Here is a 19,149-nt window from a genome sequence, read left to right as displayed (position 1 = left end):
TAAAACGCTGGGGTGTTTGTCTTCTTTTGAAAAGAAGATCCCTTAAGTTGTGGATAAATTGTGACCTGCTTTACAGGCTTATTGATGTTATGCAACCATGATTGCCATAGAGACAGTGGGGAGGTTACACATGCCCAAAATACCAAGACACATGACACAATTGGAACAATTTTAACGTCCATCAGTCAACCAACTTAAAAAACATTTTTTACAATCAACGTGTGAAATGTTTAAAATATTGCGATACCGCTGACAGAACTCTACTTTCTCTACTTTTGTTTATTGATTAAACCGTGTTTCCATAGCGACTGGTGAATTTTGATAAACATACATTGATGTGTCACATGCATATGCTTTTTCTAAGTGGGGATGGCTTACTGGATATTGGGGTTTCTGAAGGAGTTGATGCATACATGCACATAAGCATACACATGCATGTGCCTTTGACATACCTGCATAATCCTAACAACGCATTTGGACTGCAACAACTTATTTGAAACCCTAGCTAAGACAGAAAAGAAGCCACAAAAAATCTTAGATGTGAACATTGGCATCTCCAACTCCATATATAGAGAAAAATTACTCACTGTTACTATACTGCAGTAAAAATAAATACAGATTCCATCAGGGAAAGGAAAACTGCTTACTTTTTTGCACACATAAAATAAATTTTGGGACTTTGTTAACCAGTCATATTTAAACAAATAAGTTGCTTTATTTATAAAGCATACAACATAATAAACAATCAGTTTTGATCAAATTGGAAAAAAACAACTGTTGACTTGAGGAAAAACTGGAAATTGTGATTAGAGAATTTCTTCACTGCCATAAAAAACGGAACTATTAAAAACAATTCAAAAGTTAAAACAAGTGGAGGAGTATAAAGCAACTGCCTGTTTTCAGTTTATTTCCCAATAACAGTCTTGGTGCTGCTGATGATTATCATGGAGGTTCAGCTGATGGTAAGAGTGATGTCTGGCTCCACTCCACTCCACTGTCGTGTCACTCAATTGTAAACAAGGTGTAGGTGTCACTAAAGTAAAAACAAAATAACATTTTTCAGTAAAAACCTTTTACAAGACAAACACACTGGGGATACTTGGATCTTCCAACGGTCGGACGTCAAATTAATAGTGTTTTGCTTCTTCAGCTTTGAAACATGGAATCTGTGCAGCTGAGCTAAGGTGACAGTGGCGGACTGTAATAGGTGCTAAAACCTCAAGTGTTTCAGCAAGAGAAGCTGCAGCCATGGATCCTCGGGGCAACCTGCACATTCCTCCAAGACAAAAAAAATGGCGTATACTTAAATACTTAAAAAAGCCATTAATAGATAAAAGATTGCAACAAGGAAAGAAATTGAACTCTCTGTGCTGCTTGACGACTAAAGAGGTACTTCTAATGAGACTGATGTTCAATAACCTAAATGTGCAACTGTATTCAGAAATTACTTTAAGTTAAGCAAAAAGGCAGCAGTTAAAATAAGCAGGTCAAAAGGTCTTTGGAAAGAAAAGCAGGAGAAAGGGCAGGTGAAGAGAGGAATAGATATGAGAAAGAATAAAAGAGGGATTTGGTAGAAGGAGTGGAGCAGCGACATCGCTGCCCTCTGAGCAGAAGTGGAGCGTGAAGCCACGATGACATTTGTTTGTGCGTTTCTGTGCATGGCTGCACCTTACATTCACACAAACGGCCTCAGGACCGACTCAAGTGCCTTGCAACTTGAGCCTCAGCGTTTGAAACCTCAAATTAGTTTCATTTTTAAAATGTATCTTATTCACACTCTTCCACTATTCACAACATGGATTTATCTTCATAAAAAGAAAGACGTTTAATTAAACTGTGGGATAAAAGTTTGCGAATGACATGAAACTCTTACTATTACTTTTATTTTTGTAAGCATTTATTTTTACAATTTTTATAACAAAATGTATAGTTAATAGATTGGGAAAAACCAATTGACACAGCAAAATTCTGAAAATGGAACTTTTTGACTCCAAACAATTTTTAAAAAGTTAGCAATTTCCTTTAAAAACCTCTAAAAATTAAAAGTAAAATAAAACCTCTAAAATAGAAACACTTACATCCTAATGTTTCTTTTGGGTAGTTTTGATATTTTTGGTACATTAAAATTTCCTCCAAGTAAAAGTCCTGCTTTGCAAATTCCTGCAAAAGTAATAAATTAATGATTTTTGTTTGGTTGGTGTGAGTGATTGCTTGCCAATTTGTCCTGTTGGATTACGCAGAATGCTTGGCTTCACTTTGAAGGGACGTTTTAGTGCTCAGCCTCCCTTTCTTTTAGTAATTAATGCAGCCCAATTGTGAAACTTTTTTAAGCATTTTTTGCAGTAATTTTCCACCATTTTCATTTTTGTCCTTGTTGTATGCACACACACTGCAATCTTAATTTTTTTTTTTTTTTTTTTTTTTTTACTTTTAAGTAGACTCTAAAATAAGTTGGAAGTGGTTTAGTGAATATTTGCATTATTCTGCATCTGCATCTGCATTTTTGGGTAAAAACAGAAAGAAATGTGTCATGTATATTTCGTCCTGGACCAAAAAATAACAATGCATTACCAACAACAGTATACTTTTATACAACTCACCCTGCAAAGTGAACAATTCTGAGTTTTATTTAAACATTGGTTTCATTTGTTTTTACTGTGAATGTGTGGATTAACTGGGGATTCTCTGCGGCGAGCAGACATTTTTGTGGTTATTGAAGAAAACCAAAGCAAAGGGTGTTTATGAGAACAGAAAATGAATGCAAATACTCCTTAATACTCCTGAAACCACAGTTGCTCAAATGAAATTCAATACTTTCATGCGAAAGGCAAGGGTAACACCATGAGGAACTGCATTGCAGCAACCAGCTTGTGCTGCGGTTCACTTCCTGAAGAACTCGGTTGAATTATAAAATAGATAATTGAATAAACATCTGAGTTATTTCATAATTGTGACACTCACTGTCATAAAATGACATAAAATGGAAACACTTTGACAGTTGAGAAAAATTCAAAATTGCATTATTTTACTATCCATCCATCTTCTTCTGCTCATCCGGGTAAGGGCCGCGGGGGCAGAAAAAGATACCCAGATTTCCCTTGCCCCGGCCACTTCCTCCAGCTCCTCTGGGGTGACCCAAAGACGTTACCAGGCCAGCCTGTCCTGGGTCTTTTCCGGGGCCTGACCCAGTGGGACATGCCCAGAACACTTGCCCAGGAAGAATCCAGGAAGCATCCAGAACAGATGCCCAAGCCACCTGAACAGGCTTCTTTCAATGTGGAGGAGGATTATTTTATTCATTTATTTTATTCATTTATTTTCATTTCCATGAGACAAACAAAACAAAATATTTTACACAAGATCTTGTGTTTTGGAAATAAAAGGGAACAGAGAGAAAAAAACTTTTTTTTTTCTGTCCCTTAAAGATTTAAAAAGTACTATATATTAAAAAAAATCCTGCTATTTAGCATACAGATGCTTGTGGTTTACATTAAAGCATTCAGTATAGAATAGCACAGACACTGGCAGGTTTGTATCTTATTTCTGAATTCGGGTACAGGGAATTAAACAAAAAGGGTCAGTGGTTGTATTTTTGCAGCAATTCTTTTATAACTTAAGTTTTGTTTTGTAGATTGTTCCATATTCTGAATTAAAACATATCTTGTTTATAGTCCAACAACGAATTGTAGTTAAAGGATTGTGGGTTGACTTGAGAAATATTAGAGGAATTATAATAAGTACAAATAAACGTATGACAAGATTAAATAATCTGATATTTTCATGATTTATTTTACAGCAACAATGGTGTAAAGATGATGACCTACATCCCATTTTTCATGATCTGTCAAATATTAGTGTTTTTTCTTTTTTGTGCCAGCTCCAAGAAAAAGAGGAAGTACATTCTTGTGAAAAAGTTTTCTTTCCCTTTCTTTGTCTCCTCATGAAATCACATTTGCTCTTGGGGACTTTGTACATTTGAAATTTTCTGCAAGGGCGTGGTTGAGTGTGTGGGCAATCTGTGCAGCACGCACCCAAATTTGTGAGCATGCCAGATTCCCTCAGGGGTCAGGCTTCAGCATACGTGAACTAAAATACAAACTGTCACTAGAGCCACCCTTTCAGCCCCAGTTGATTAAATGCTTTTTGCTAAGGGGCTGGTATCAGACATTTCCTACTTGGGAAGTTTCTAGCAGCTGGATGTGGCGTTCAAGATTTTCTGCAGAAAGTGATTCAGTTTGCTAAATCACTGTGAAAGAGTATATTTAATCATGCAGTAATCAACACATCTGTTTCCATTCCTTTCTTCCCTTCCTCTACCTGGGCAAAGTCAGACTTTAAATGGAAACTCACGAATCTCTTCAGCATGCAGGTCAGTGTCTTCTCTGATGACTGCCGCAGAATAAGTGTGTTGTAGTTTTTTTTAACTCTGTTCATTTTCAATATAGTTCAGGCAGTTATGCTACAGCTTGGATTGTTTTAAAATGCTAAACTGATTTTATTACTGCAAGTGAAAACATGAGACTTATAAAGAGGTTTAAATCCTAAAGGGAATATTGTTGTGCTGCAGCAAAAGAAATCACTTGAGCTGGCAAAAAAAGGTCAGTGTGCAATGTGGTTTTATTTTGAAAATCTTTTAATGTCATGTATAAGTTAACTTTGTTTTGCATAAAATTTCTTAATTTTCAGTCTTTGCAAAATGTAGAAAATCAAAACACAAACATAAATTAAATGCTTCAATTTGTCAAGTTGACTTTAACAGGAAGTTTGACATTCTGCTGCAGTCGCCACCAGAGAGTGAAGAAACCAAAACTTACATGGGAATTGAAAGAAGAGGGGAGGAGATGATACTAAAAAAGCTATTAACATGTTAAAGCTAAGTCTCTTCCTTTTCTAGTCCTTCTCTCAGAGTCATTATCAAAGTTATCACTCCTCAAAGACCCCCCCCTTCTCAATCCTTCATCTCAATAATGTTATTCAAAACACTCCTGCCTCACATTGTCATGCAAAGTGAGTTTGCTGCACACTGTCATGTTCTTGCAGGCAAGTTTCCCCCCACCTGTCCTATCAGACACCTGTTGCACACCTCTCAGCCAATCAGGGGCAAGGCAGAAGAACTGCTCTTCACAATATAAGTTTTGGCCCTGAGAAGAGGGAATCATTCCACTTGACTCATCGCTGTGTCATTCTGTCTCTTTGACTGACACGGAGAAAGAGGCACATAAAAGTTGAACCTAAAGGGGACTTTTCTGACAGATCTGGACGGGAGACATGACCAAGGAGACCGAGTAAGTCCTTCTTTTTGTTTTTCTATTTAAACTTTAGTTATGACAAACACTTTAAATGTGTTTTTTTTATATTTGTTTCTTTCAATCTCAGCCTTGCTTTCCTTTTTTCAGATAAAACTTGACATAGCACAGTTAATGGATCATTTAAGATTTAAGTCTGGTGGATAGAAAGCCCCCTCAAACCTTTATTGCAACGAGACCCCCATGTGAAACTGCTCAGCTTTTTTAAAGGGGCCGTTTTACAGTGAAAAATGATATGGACAGCAGTGACACACACAAAAACACAGCCAGTGTTGGATCGGTGCACGTAGAGGGGGGTCTGTTTCAGCTTGTTTTGTCCCTAACCCAGGGGCCACGGAGCATGAAATGAGGATCTCCTCTGGAGGTGTTAGACAGACACAGAGGGCTCTGGCAGTATTGAATTGTGGTGAAATCTAAGAAAGGAGCCCACCTTTGTGCTGTCTGAGCAAAGCAATGACTTTTGCTGGTCTGTGAGTTCACCTTAAAATGACTTATGGTTTTAAGGCTGTGCGGTGTGACAGGTGCATCTGAACAGGTGTAAGAGTTTCAGTTATAACCTAAGGAAAACAAACCGTGTGCTTTTCATGCTTAAATATTAACACCCTGTAATCAACTATGTTTTGGTTCTGCTGTGGCCATGAATGCTTGTGGTCTTTGCTTCCTGTCAGCACATTGAACTGTTTATCCAGGCTAAACTGCAGCTATTTGTTCCTCAGACACTTCAGACGTAGTCTAACAGGAGCTTATCCCAGCAGGCTTTGTGTTTACAGTTCTGTGTTTCTGTTAGTCTTTCCAAACAAATCAGATCCTCTGAATCCTGGGCAGTGATTTTTTTTTTTTTCTTCAGCTGAAATGGAAAACCAGAGCTCGTCCCGCTGACAGTTGTTAGTTTCTGTTTGCGGAGACAGAGAATCTTGTCATCTCCAATGCAATCTGTGCAAACAAGGGGTTTATCCCGGTTTCAGCTGTGAGCATTTGAAAAGAAATAAAAAACAGAAAATACCTGCATCTGCATGCATGTTTGTGCATTTTAAAAACCTTTTATTAATGTAGCCCCTAATGACTCTAACTAAGCCCTGTGGTTTTGCAATCGAAACCTTCCATGCTAAAAGGCAAGTATGTGCAGTCTCCCCAGGCTAAGGCACTGCCGTACACAAACTCCTGCTTACCGGTATTTTTGCTCAATTACACCATGGCTGAAATGTGTCAGAAATGCTTTTAAAAGTAATCACTTGTGAGAAAAAAAACGTGTTGCTCTAAACTAAGCTGTCTCTTTATTTTAGGACTCTTGGATTGGTCTTTAAAAGCGAGAACTTTAGCTTCAATCCCTATATAATGGACGCCTGGTCCTACCTGGACAACTCTGGAACTGACCCCAGTTTCTCCAAAACCAAACTTCATTCAGGGGACAACCTGGCAGCCCTCACAATGCTCCAGGAGCACTGCAGGGTAAATAACCAAGAAAAAGTACTTCAAAGAAGCAAACCTCTTTTTTTTAGTTTTTACAACTCTTATTTGCTTCTTTTCAGAACCAGAAAGAGCAGAAAGCTGCAGTATTCAACCGCAATGGCAACGTGTGCAAGCCAATAGAGAGGTAAGCTGTCATTTCATCAACACAGCTGATAGGTTGCAGCTTCAAAATGCTTCCCACTGTGTATCAGTAAAATTGTGACTTTTTTCAGGATTTTACAACAAAAATTTAATTTTACACCACAAAATACTGCTTAGGGCTTTTAAAAAAGTTTGATTTAAAGTTCCAATCATTGTTATTTGTAATCACTCAGCAAAATTTATGAGAACAGTAATTAAAAAGAGAAAGGCAGGACTTTGGGAGGTCATAAACTCATGAGTGGGTAATCCTTTGCTCAAACAGAGCCTCTGAGATTATTGTCTACTCCTCCAGTTCTCCCATTCAGCCACCTTTTCTCCATCATCAGCCTCTTCTCTGAGAGAGTTTCACAACAGGAGGACAAACGGTTGTTTTCCTACTTTCTGTCCTTTCTGTTTGGGGCTCAGTGTTGTCCCCTCAAACATTTTCTGAGGAGAAACTCAAACACAAAGACGGTTTTGAAAAAAAAGGCCGGATTAAGAAACAAATAGTTCCCACCCAGACTCAAGCCGTGTTTTTGCAGTAGCAAATGAGACACAATAAGTGCTTTAACTGACGTGAGCATTTGCGCAGGCAGCAACCATGCTTCTGTATGTTTAAATCACCACAGTCACGCTTAAGTTGTAAGTTTGCTTGGCCTGTTGGTAAAAGCACTGCCTTTGCAAAGTTTGATTGTCACACTTTGTCCCATTTTTCTGTTTCTGCAGCCATCTGGCAAACGCAAACGAACTCCTGTCCATGACCCACGCACAGGAAGTTCTGGCACCAAAGCAGATCACCTCCATCCCCATATCTGCCCCTGCTACCTCAGACACCTACGCCACACTGACCAGTGTTGTGACAGACAACTTTGACAAACAGGAGCTCAACCACATCTTTGATTCTTTGCTGCAGAAGTGGCCAGAAACTGGATCTTTCACTGATCCAAGTGCTGAGGTGAGGTCAATTTAATGAAAGCTTGGATATGAGTCTGGCAAAGTCAATTTTGTTATTTTTTAAAATCAACATTATGACACAGTTGTGACTAATTTTCTCTGTGTGGATATCAGCCTCTTCCGTACGGCAATCCATTTCCTGGTAACAACGCCAGCCCCGTCTACTCAGCCTCTTACACCAGCTCCCCGGCAGAAAGGTTCAGGAACGAGTTTCAGTTTACGCTCGGAGCTCCTGCAGCTTCCCTTCACAAGCCCGGGGAGCTTCCAATGGTGTACCTGAACAAAGGCCAGTTCTACCCCATCACTCTGCAGGGGGGGGACAATAACTCCGGCCACACTGCCACTAAAGTCAAGGTGAGTCTTTAGGACTTAAAAGTGTTTCTCCAAAGTGTTTTGTTTGTGTTTGTGCGTGACGTAAAACTGTGACTGTCGTTGAGGTTTCAAAAAACAGTCCCTCCCATGGAGCCAGGTCCTTGAGTGACTAATTCCCTGCTTACACCCAGTACACTAGGCTTGTCCCAAAGACAGTGTCCTTCCCTGAATAATTTATTCCTGAGGCAGGTTGATGAGGTCAGAGCGAGGCTCAGCTAAGCCAAAAAAAAAAAAAAAAGAGGAGTGGATTAGGTGGGGAAAAAAGGTGTGGTGCTTCTTACACTCTATTTCTCTTTGTTATAAAAGGATATGAACATACACAAACACATGTTAGCTCCTTGCAAATAATTGATGACAGTTCTGGAGAAAAGAAGGATTTAGAGTGACGAGTGAAACAAATGGGTATTTAAAGAAGTATTGGTCATTTGGGAAATGTAAGCAGGTACAAAGAATATGGTCCATGTGAACCACATAAGGAGCTGTTGTTTTTCTACTCCAGACCGTAGTGATGGCTGTGTTTGAGAACGACAAAAGCCCAGAAATGCAGCTCCGCTTCTGGAATCACTGGCATGCACGTCAACCAACCGTTAAGCAGAGGGTCATTGACATCGGTATGTTTTTCACTTACCAAAATGAACACTGAAAGCCACAATTATCCCAATCTAATGCAAAAACCAGACAGGAGAATTCATTTCCCCCCCGTTTTTGTTTACAGCTGACTACAAAGAGGTGTTCAGCGGCATTAGCAACATCGAAGAGGTGGCTTTCAACGCGCTGTCGTTTGTGTGGAACCCCAACGAGGAAGCAAAGGTAAATAGAAGTTGCAACAACCCCAAGGAGTGACTAAAAGTAGGACTAAAAGAACAGGTGGAACTTTTACTGGTAGAGAAAAGAAAGCTGGTTAAAGGAAGAAGAGAGCAAAGGGAGTGGTTGATGAAGGAAGGAATTCAAGAAATGTGTTTGTCCCTTAGGGCTTTGTCACCTCATCAGATGAAAGCCACAAGGGCTTAGGAGAGTCAAATGTTAGATGGCTCAGTAAAGCCACTGTTGAATGGATCAGATGGAAGTCGTTTTTTTTGTTGTTGTAGAGGAAATCTCAAATTTTATGAGTTATGATGATAAAAAAATACAATGTGTGATTTGTGTCTTTTTCTTTTTCTTTGCTCTTCAGATTTACATTGGAATCAACTCCCTCAGCACAGACTTCTCCTCTCAGAAAGGAGTGAAAGGTCTGCCTCTAAACCTTCAGATTGACACCTATGACTTCAGTTCAGGAGCCAACCAGCTGATCCACAGAGCTGCCTGCCAGGTCAAGATTTTCTGTGATAAGGTAGGTCATTTGCTTCACTAGTCCTCGTGCACAAACAAAGAAAAAGTGCATGTCTATAACTTGTGTTTTTTGTTACTGTAGGGTGCAGAGAGGAAGATGCGAGATGAAGAGAAGAAAAGATCCAAGAGAAGGGGAAAGACCGTTAATGATGCAAACAGTAAGTAATATACATGTGTTCTTGACTGTTTCCTCTTAGATTTAAAGAGGTCAAGAGATAAATTATTGTTGAATCTTTTGTTTTGCTAGCTTCCAAGTTGTTAGTGAGCAGCTCGGTTGGAAACGAGTGCACCTTCTTCAAGACCCTGGATGACCACGTCATCCAGCCAGTTCTCTTCATTCCTGAGACACACCTCTCCAGCTTGCAGCGCATCGTAAGTTCCTCTAACCGCACCGCTATTTGCTCTCCTCCATGCATTCATCCCTGTAGGCACCAGGACAGGCACAAGCAAGGCAGGAAAATGGTGGGAAAGTATGCAGTGGGGAAGGTGGGCCAAAAGCCAAAGGTGGGAAGGGGGTGTTACTTAAAGAGACGAGATGATGAGAGGCGAAACGCAGACTTCAGATCAGATGAACTAATTGGAGTCGAAACCAGACTCATGTTCAAGTTGCTGCAGATGCCAACACTAAGCCACGGTGTCTTGCGTGAAAGCACACCAACATAAAGAAACATTTCACACCTGATCCCCAACACGCAGCCCTCACACACTCAGTGTCTATCAATCAACACAGTTGTTGAGAGAGGGGGCTGTTTGGACAGGCCAGCTTTCCCACACTTTCTCTTCTTGTGAATGTGCACAAAGCAGCAAAGTAATGCTGGATCATGAAGAAATATTACCGCAGGGAACACATTTGAATTCAAACTAATTTTAGAAAATTATAAGTCCTGATTGTCAGTCGGTAGACCCAAAAGGTAACCAAATAATAAACAAGGAGACAGCTTCTATTGGCTACTGTGATTAGATGTAAGTGGGTGTCATATCTCCTTCTTTCCATCAGTGTCCACATGTCTGTGGCTCTGTCAGAAGTCATGGGAAATGCAGGTTTAAAGCAATGATAAGATTCCTTTTTTAGGACACCACACAATAGCGGAGAGGGGGACATTAAGCAACGTCTTTTATCAGAGATGTTGAATCTAATCAGATTTCTGGTCTCCACTTGTCTCATTCTAGGTCACTCCCATGGATGACATTGACAGGTGAGGATTATTAAAGATTAAATTAAATTTAGTGATTATTAATTAGAAGTTGACATGCGGCAGTTGTCTAATGTAATTTTTTTTTTTTAGGAGTTCTCTGAAGAGGATGTATCCAGACAGAGAGCAGAGCAGCTCTCCACCCAACAAACAGCCACGAAAAGACGACTCACAAAGAGGTAGCTTGAATGTTTTTAAGCAGGATTTATAAAGATTGCATCAGAAAGCAATTGTCATCTCTAATTCTTTTATTTTTCTGCCACATAAGTTCTGATCTACGTGAGGACAGGCACAGAGGAGGTGTTTGACGCACTCATGCTCAGCTCTCCCACAGTCTACGGCCTTCGAGAAGCTGTACGTGTCCCCGATCAGCCATTTCCATTTTCTTCTGTATTTCCCAGAAGTTTCTCAACTTTCTTTCTGTAAGAGATCTTGACAGCTGTCATATATCCTTCCTTCCTCAGATTTCAGAAAAGTACAGCATGCAAAAAGACACCATTGGGAAAATCTACAAAAAATGCAAGAGAGGGTGAGTTGTCTTCCACCTGTTCTTTCTTTCATCTTTTGTTGTCCAACTGTCTAAACACACAAATCACATTTTGGGTTAGTAACTTAGACAACTGCGTGCTTTTTTAAAGCATTAATCTCATCAACCCTAAAGCAAACACATGCTGACAGACTGGTTAGCTGGCTCCACCCACTGGAATGTGCTAATTGAAGCCTTTCCAAAGGAAAATTATGAACATAGGTCCTGGAGATGAGTCATTTTATTGGTGTTCCTCTTATTGTTTCTGTAACTCCATCTTTAACTGCATCAGGAAGTTGTGTAAAGAGATGCTCTTTCATGATTAAGATCTTAGAAAAGTAGGTACAAGTTCCCTGAGAACTATAAAACATGGCTGAGAGTTGAAAAATATAAACTTTTGACATTTTTTAGAGAGCATGTTGTCACTTTTTTGTACCGGTATATTGGAAAACGTAAGCACTTAAAGATCAAATCAGTTTGGACTGTTGCTACTTTTTAGTTTTAACTTAAATAGAGTTCTTAAACTCGAGATAGTCTGGGCCTCTTCCTCCATGACATCAGCTCTTAGGGCTTGTTGATTGGCCCACAGAAGCTGGAGAACTTTGCGTGATTTTCCTGCCACTCTGTTAGCGATGGCTGGAGTGGGAGCAGCTAAGCTGACAGGTTGGGTTGCATTCCCGCTGCAGGTCCCTCCCTCCTCTTTTGGTCTTGTCTTTAATCAGCCCTGTCCCTGCAGGCAGAATGCATGAGCTATTGGTTAGTTCAGGCGTAAAGGCCTTAAAGTCTCTTTGGTTGGCTGTGTAGGCAGACAGTGATCCAGTTTATCCAGGTTATGACCTTTAGCAATGTAAAACGTGGACAAAAAAGTTTTTTGCCCCCCCCTTAATGTTGCACCATTTTCTTGATTTCACTTCCATCCCCTCACTGCCTGTTTGCTCATCTTCCCTGCAGGATCTTTGTAAACATGGACAACAACATCATTGAACACTACACCAACCAGCTGGCTTTTCAAATCGAGATCTCTGAGGTCAGCGGTCAGTTCCAAGTCACCCTCGTTGAAGTATAAACCCAATTCTTCTGAAGGATCAAGCACACAGCTGCCTGTCATGATCATCAGCAGAAGCACTGCCCTCTCAGGGACTATCAAAGCTGTGGACTCTGCCAAAACCAGGAAGGGAACTGGGCCGAACAGATATCTTTGAATTTTAAGAATTTAGAAAAACATGTTAATATTTGACATCTAATTAAGCCCAGTTGTTTTGTTGTTCGAATTTTAATATTTTATTACAAGCAATTATGACAAGACTGTAAATATCGTAAATAGATTTTAATATGACAGTGTTTTATGATCTAGCATATCTCTTTTTCTACAAATTAGAATGAATTTCAACATTTTTAGAGCAAGCAGTTTTTTTTTTAGAATATAATTCTTGCTGCTTTTAATGTACTCGTCATTTCTCCAACAAATCTATTTGTGCATTTTTTATGCCCACATTCTTGTTTTTTTACTATACCAAGAGAAACCTCCTGTTTGTTTCATGACTAAAACTGCCCAATAGCCAGGTTGCATTCAGAAACGTGTAAAGTCAGACATTTCCACCGATTAAACCACATATGAATTAGTATTGGCCATTTAGCCCAAAGCTTTGGACATTTCCTGTGGGTACCCCAGAAACCCCGAGGCCAGCCAGAAGACCTCCATAGCATGCATGTGCACGTGTGTGGAAAACAACCAGGATTTCAGCTCATTTTTAAAGCAGTGCATCATTTCAAAGTCAAAATGTATCCGTGTTATATTTCATTTTTATGCCATTTGTTGTACCGCTAATGTTGGTCACAAATGTCCCCTTTTTTATGAAAAATAAAAACTGATAAAGAATGCAAGGTTTTCTATTTGTTTCAGTTACGACACACTATGATCACTACAAAGAAAACAATGTCTAGTCTTGTTTTTACGACGTGCATATCAAAAATAGAAGAGAAGATGATGCTGTTTTTATCAAATTAAAGTGTTTCTATGAAAAGGTTACAGAAAGCTGCCTAAATCAACAGTTTACCATAGAAATCGTGTTGATTTAAGGGTTATAGCCACCCAGAGTGGTCCAGCTCACCTCTTCTCCTTATTTACTGACATAGGAAGGCAGAGCAGTCTGAGAGAGGCACACTTGCAGGGAAGGAGAGTCAGTGGAGCACGCAGACAGGCAAAAGGGGAGACAGACGCTGGGGGAGAAACAAAGACAGGAGAAAGCAGGAGCATCGGTACAAACAGGGAGGGAGGATGAAAAGAGAAGAAAGAGGTCGCAGGAACGATGAAGAGGTGGATGCATCATCTGTTGACAGAAGACAGAAACATGGGCTTTCAGCGGAGAGCAGACAGCAGCCTGCGGTAAGAGGCGCGCTATCCCTCCTGAATGGTAAGTGACTGAAGGAATATGTGAGTTGTTGGTTCATGCAGCTGTTGTTTTATTTTTAATTCATCTGCATTTTTCTAATCATTTTCCATTGAGGGTCATCATCACTCTAGATGTTTCTATACGTCTGTCATACACCAAAACATCTGTCTTTCTATTCTGCAGCATTAGCTCTGGGTCAATCAGAGGATAAACACAAGTCTGAATATAAAATTTAAAAAAAAAAAAAAAATTAAGGAATAATTTAAAAAATGATAAAAATATATAGACAATCATTGCAAAATACGTTAATAAGTTAAATTTGATGTTTAAAGGACTAAAGTGGATGCTAAGTTAGATATCTCTTTCTCGTCACGCTAGAAAAAGAGGAAAGAACTATCAAACATGATGCACAACTGGAGGTATGCTTTTGGCTATGCTCCCCTGACTCTCAAAATCCCAACATGCACTGTCATGGAAAATTTCTACTCTTTTGTGCTCCAACAATGTGTTATCTTTTTTTTTTGTTATGTCATGGCTAGTGAGCAGTTGAATTTTTTTCAGACTGACACCTGTTGTGATCTTCAAGATAAATCTTCCAAATTAAAAATAAATTTTAGGAGGATTCATTCTTCTACTAAATGAAATAAACTCAGTGACAACTTTGGAAGAAATCGTTTTCCAATAATTTCGTCCACAACATTACCTTATGTTGTATTGTAATTTTAAAAAACCAGCTCTCTTGTTTTCTTTGCATATTGTGACCTCTGCAGACTTGCATGTAACCTTTCAGCACAGTTTGCACTAATTACTGTGATTAGGGGAGAGGTTAAGAGGGCTTCATTCTGTGTTCATGTCACCGTGTAACCCTTGTGCTATCCTAGGCACTTTAACATTAGGAGTTGGGTCATCTGACCCACTAGACAGTGCATTGAACCTTTTTTCTTCAATGATTTGTGATCTTCACTGGTGTCCATGGATTACATGATCTTTCCACCTTTATCCACCTTGGTCATGGTAGGGAGAACACGTCAATGTAAGGGTGGGGTCACCTAAGATAGCACAAGGGTTTTTAAAAATGTAATTTTTAATGTATTTCTTTACTTTCCTTTTTTTACAGGAAGGGTATCCCCTAAGAAAATGTAACAGAACTCTTGTCAAAAACTGATAAAACAAAACAAAACCCGACTCATCTTCTCTATAGAGAATAGCTAAAAAAAGAGTGTGTGTATGAAAGGTCGAAACATTTTAACCTCTTGTGGGAATACTTCTTCATTTAACACAAGGGTTAAATCAGGCCTTAAGTGCCTTTTTTTTTTTTTGCAGTACCACATAATTTAAAAAGAAAATTTGTCACATGGTGGCTAGGATGAACAAGTTTTTTACTTTGTCTGCATGACGCCAATTTTGCCTTTCAGTGCGTTTGTTTGACAGGAACGATTATCGATTGTTGTTGCATGACTCACCCAGTTTTGTCCCCTCTCTGGAGGACATACTTGCTTCCTTTCTCTGATCTACGGCACAGAGGAGGTGCACATTCAACTGAGACATTCACCTGATGTAACTGTCATTTATGGTCTTTTAACAGACCCTTTTTGTACAGAGCCACTTATCGGATTCTTTCATCCCAAGGATAATATATGGCTAAGTCCCCCAAGGACACTTTCAAGTCTGGGATTTGAACATCCGACAGGACACTGATCCACTGTCCCTTCTGAATAAATTCTTCCAGTATAAATTCTGTCCATCCGTCATCAAGCATTTAGAGTCAGGTCCTTCCTAAGCAAACATGGCGGAACCAGAGCATGCCGTGTTTGCAAACACAGTTGCAGAGATCTTATGATTAACACAGCTTCGCATACACACACTGTCACGTCGACACTGGGCAGGTTATCGTATCCTAGCAACAGAGGTAGACATTGAACGTTTTTGCAGGCTAATGCACTTCACGATTGTTTTGTTCCTCTCCTTTTTTCTGCCACTTTGACCCATCGCCGCATCATTAAGTCTGTCTGAAGCGCAGGCTGAGGGGATTTTTGATGAGCTTATATTGTTGTGATTTCTCTGCTGATTCTTTTTCTGTTTTCAGCATCATGAAAGTCTTATTGTCTCTGTTTTGCAGAGTGAATTCACGTGTTTTCGCAGAGTGGCATCCACCAGCGTCCAACTAAGGAAGAAAAGTACCAACCCCTGACTGTAGACATCCTAAATGTTCCATAGCATTAGAAGATAGTATTTTTTTTTTTGGATGGAAAATAATTCAGTTCCATGTCTTAACAGTTTTCAAGAATCATGCAAACTCCAGCTTCTATGGTGATGGGGATTGTTTTTTCCCCCTTGGGACTGGTCCTCGTCTTCACAGCAGCCATCACCCCTCAGTGGAGGGAAGGCCACGCTCGTCTGACCGTGTCGGGGACTGGGTCTTTTCTTCGAGCAGGAGCAAAAGGTCAAAGGACGGGTGGGCGGTCTGGATCGGCAGAGGTGCTGCTCCTGCGCTCCGATGGGCTGTGGGAGAGCTGCATGCAGGTGGAGCACTCTGATCTGAGACAGTGCTGGCCTGTCACTGGACCATATCAACGAGATCCCTGCGTTCGACTGGCACAGGGTCTGGTGCTCACCTCCTTGTTCCTGTGCGGCATTGGGATCGTTCTGGCGTGCATCGGGGTCAGGTGCTGGATGGATCTCCCCTTGAGAGGGGTGGCTGCCTCAGGTGGGGTTTTGGTGGTGATTGCAGGGCTGCTGAGCCTCAGTGCATTAGGGGTTTACACCCATAACCTGAAAAGACTCGGGACTGATCCAAGCCAAAGAATCAGTAACCCTAAGCTTCCCCAGCTCAGCCTGCATCCAGCCGGCTCCCTTTACTTTGGTTGGCTGGGTTCATGTCTACAGGTGGTGGGAGGAACCGCTCTGCTGTTTTGTTTTAAGCAACCAAGGTGCCCAACATGTCCGTCCCGGCCAGAACAAACTGTCTGTCCCGCTTGTCGCTCATGTCCAGAAATTACCAGCAAAACAGACATGGACGTGTACGAGGTCAGCTGTTAGAACATTAAAGTAAAGTTTGTAAAAAGATGTACATCTGTAAAAAATGGATGCACCCATCCGGCCAAATGAGAAAACAAATATTAATATGTATATGACTTCATCACTAGATAACAATTCTAACTTTGTGCCAGAGAATGAAAGCAGAGGATAAGTAGAAAAATTAAAAAAAAAAGATCAAAGTTAAAGAGAAAGTTTTGGAAACTCCTTTCGTTTAAATAAAGTGTGTCATAAAATACAATTTTTATTTAATTTAAAGTTTTTTGTCTTTTACAGAAAAATAACTTTTTCATGTCTTTGTGACCAACAAGGATATTTTCTTTAAAGTTAGAATTTTCAAAACACTTTTAAATCGCAATTTGAAAAGTAAAATGACCTGGATGTTTCATACGGAAAGATTTTTATTGGGGCTGTCATTTGGTTACATTTAGAATTTGTAGATTAATTACAAACTAATTACATACTTTTAGCTTTTTATTAGGGTACTTGAAAAAGCCTATTTTTTTGTGTCTATTTTACACACACAAAAGGTAGAAGACATGATGCCTTATACAACACATATTTATTTTTGTAGCACAAAACAGAAACCTGAATAAAAACCAGCTGAAAGCATGACAATTTTTAAGCTCAGACCTCAACGAATTGATGCAGTAAAATTGACACAATAAATAAATAATGTCAGGCTTCCAAACTGAAAGTTACAATTTTTCAGGTTGGCCATTTAAAGTCCACTTAACGCACTAAACATACATTTTCAGTACATAAATGTTTTGCCCATATGAATAGAGGCATGCTACAGTGATGCCAGAAAAACTAAATAACAGACAACTAGGCTTCTTTGATGTTTATTGTTCTTACTTTCTTTCTTCTATGATCCGAGATAATTTAGCACCTTTAACGCCTGCAAACTGTTTAATCTCTTCAACAAAAAGACGATCAAAGCTGTAGGTGAGCATATCTGAACATGAAGACGATGTTTTAAAGACAAAGCAGGAGGCAAAGTCTGCTGCAGCGCCAAAAAACTTGTTCTTTTGACCCGCTGGTAACTTTGATACATTTGATCATGCAGGTAGTCCTGAATGGACTCCATTGTTCTAAAATGTTGTGTTTTTAACTGTATTTATGGGTCTTGTTAACTTTTGAAAACCAATAGTGATGCTTAAAGGATATTTGCTGTTCTTATGTTGTATTCCTGTGTAGAAAGCTCTCCTACAGTTATGCAATTTAGTAAAGTTGACTGCTCTACTTTTGATGCTATTGATAAACTATAGGATTTTCTTAAAAAAAAATCTACTCTAGAGATCATTACATTTTAATTTCAGAATAGACTAAACTGTTGTTAACAGGTCTATTTTAGTCAATTCTACAGCAAATATGCATCAGACTACTTCTGCTTTGTAATTTCCTTAATTTGGCATTTACCTGAAAGCAATTCATGAGTGGGAATAAATTCATGCGTCAAGGTTTAATAAAGGAGGTTTTATTTGATCAACATTACGGTCGTGATATTTCAACTGCAAGATTGAGTGTTTTTGTTGGAAAAATGAGTTAAATCCACATTAAATGGTGTTATTGTAAAGTTTTGTGCGTCCAAATAAAATATATGAAAAAAACAGCGGAAGGTTGGCTGCTGCGTCATACTTTCAAGGGGTTATCAACAATAAAAAACAGACAAAAGTGTTTCCAGGTGAGATATTTACAAGTCATTCATCAAATACAAAAAAACGTTAAGACAGACTGATAACTATTCTGTGTCACACGTGTATCACCAGATCAGCCTATGGTTGAAATTCTGTGTTAACAATCAATTGAGAGGCTGAGGTGACGTCTCAAGGCGCCTCAGACAAGGTCGCCGCAGTTGAGTCGAGGTCGCCTCATGACCTGATTAGAAATCAGTTGTGATTGCTATCTAGTTAAGTCAACAAATTGGCGAATGAATAGTTCAGCAGATAACAAAGGATTTCAGGGAGTGACTGACAGCGAGCGACATCTGAAAACCCACAGCACCATGCAGGTGAGCCGGCGGAATGACGGTAAAGGTTAAGAAAATAAAGTGTTACTGGAATAAAAGGTGGGAGAAAGTGAAACCAAAAAAGGTGCAGATATTTCAAGTGATCTACAATCTACAGTCCATTATTTTAAAAAGGAATAAAAAAAGAAATCTTTACATTCTCACACATTTTTTATTTTTACAGAAGCTTTGAAATCAGTCTGTTTGCCATTCCTCAACAAGTCTGGGTTTGGCCATGTTGTTGAACGTACTACATATGAAAATATTCATCATAAAAAAATAAAAATACTTATGGTAGATAGAGTTGATGTGTGGCCTGTTGCCTACTTGATGTAAAAGCAAGTAAATCAGAAGAAGGGATTTATAAAAACATTTGCACATCTGGGGGGAAATGAAGGATTTTCAGATCCTAAAAAAAAAAATGACGTCCATAACAGCC

At 39.4% G+C, this 19,149-nt stretch overlaps 2 protein-coding genes across 3 annotated transcripts; both read left to right on the top strand.

Moving 5' to 3' along the window:
* The first annotated feature begins 5,131 nt into the window (after nucleotides 1–5,131).
* On the top strand, nucleotides 5,132–13,149 carry LOC101170136 (grainyhead-like protein 3 homolog). The gene is made up of 15 exons (XM_023951850.1): nucleotides 5,132–5,285; nucleotides 6,590–6,755; nucleotides 6,836–6,900; nucleotides 7,623–7,851; nucleotides 7,965–8,204; nucleotides 8,722–8,833; nucleotides 8,938–9,032; nucleotides 9,394–9,552; nucleotides 9,634–9,709; nucleotides 9,799–9,923; nucleotides 10,722–10,747; nucleotides 10,838–10,923; nucleotides 11,013–11,098; nucleotides 11,209–11,273; nucleotides 12,222–13,149. The coding sequence occupies exons 1-15, from the start codon at nucleotides 5,269–5,271 to the stop codon at nucleotides 12,334–12,336; spliced, it is 1,662 nt and encodes a 553-aa protein (XP_023807618.1). The 5' UTR covers nucleotides 5,132–5,268; the 3' UTR covers nucleotides 12,337–13,149.
* Nucleotides 13,150–13,237: 88 nt separating this feature from the next.
* On the top strand, nucleotides 13,238–19,132 carry LOC105356918 (claudin-23). 2 transcript variants are annotated; one of them, XM_020713502.2, is made up of 3 exons: nucleotides 13,238–13,684; nucleotides 15,783–15,840; nucleotides 15,941–19,132. In XM_020713502.2, the coding sequence occupies exon 3, from the start codon at nucleotides 15,953–15,955 to the stop codon at nucleotides 16,700–16,702; it is 750 nt and encodes a 249-aa protein (XP_020569161.1). In that variant the 5' UTR covers nucleotides 13,238–13,684; nucleotides 15,783–15,840; nucleotides 15,941–15,952; the 3' UTR covers nucleotides 16,703–19,132. The 2 variants fall into 2 exon arrangements, with proteins under 2 accessions (XP_020569161.1, XP_020569160.1); XM_020713501.2 differs by having other exon boundaries at nucleotides 15,783–15,856.
* Nucleotides 19,133–19,149: the final 17 nt, after the last annotated feature.

This window comes from Oryzias latipes, chromosome 22 (assembly GCF_002234675.1).
Source record: "Oryzias latipes chromosome 22, ASM223467v1".
Taxonomy (NCBI): Eukaryota; Metazoa; Chordata; class Actinopteri; order Beloniformes; family Adrianichthyidae; genus Oryzias; species Oryzias latipes.
This window is presented reverse-complemented; position numbering and strand designations above follow the sequence as displayed.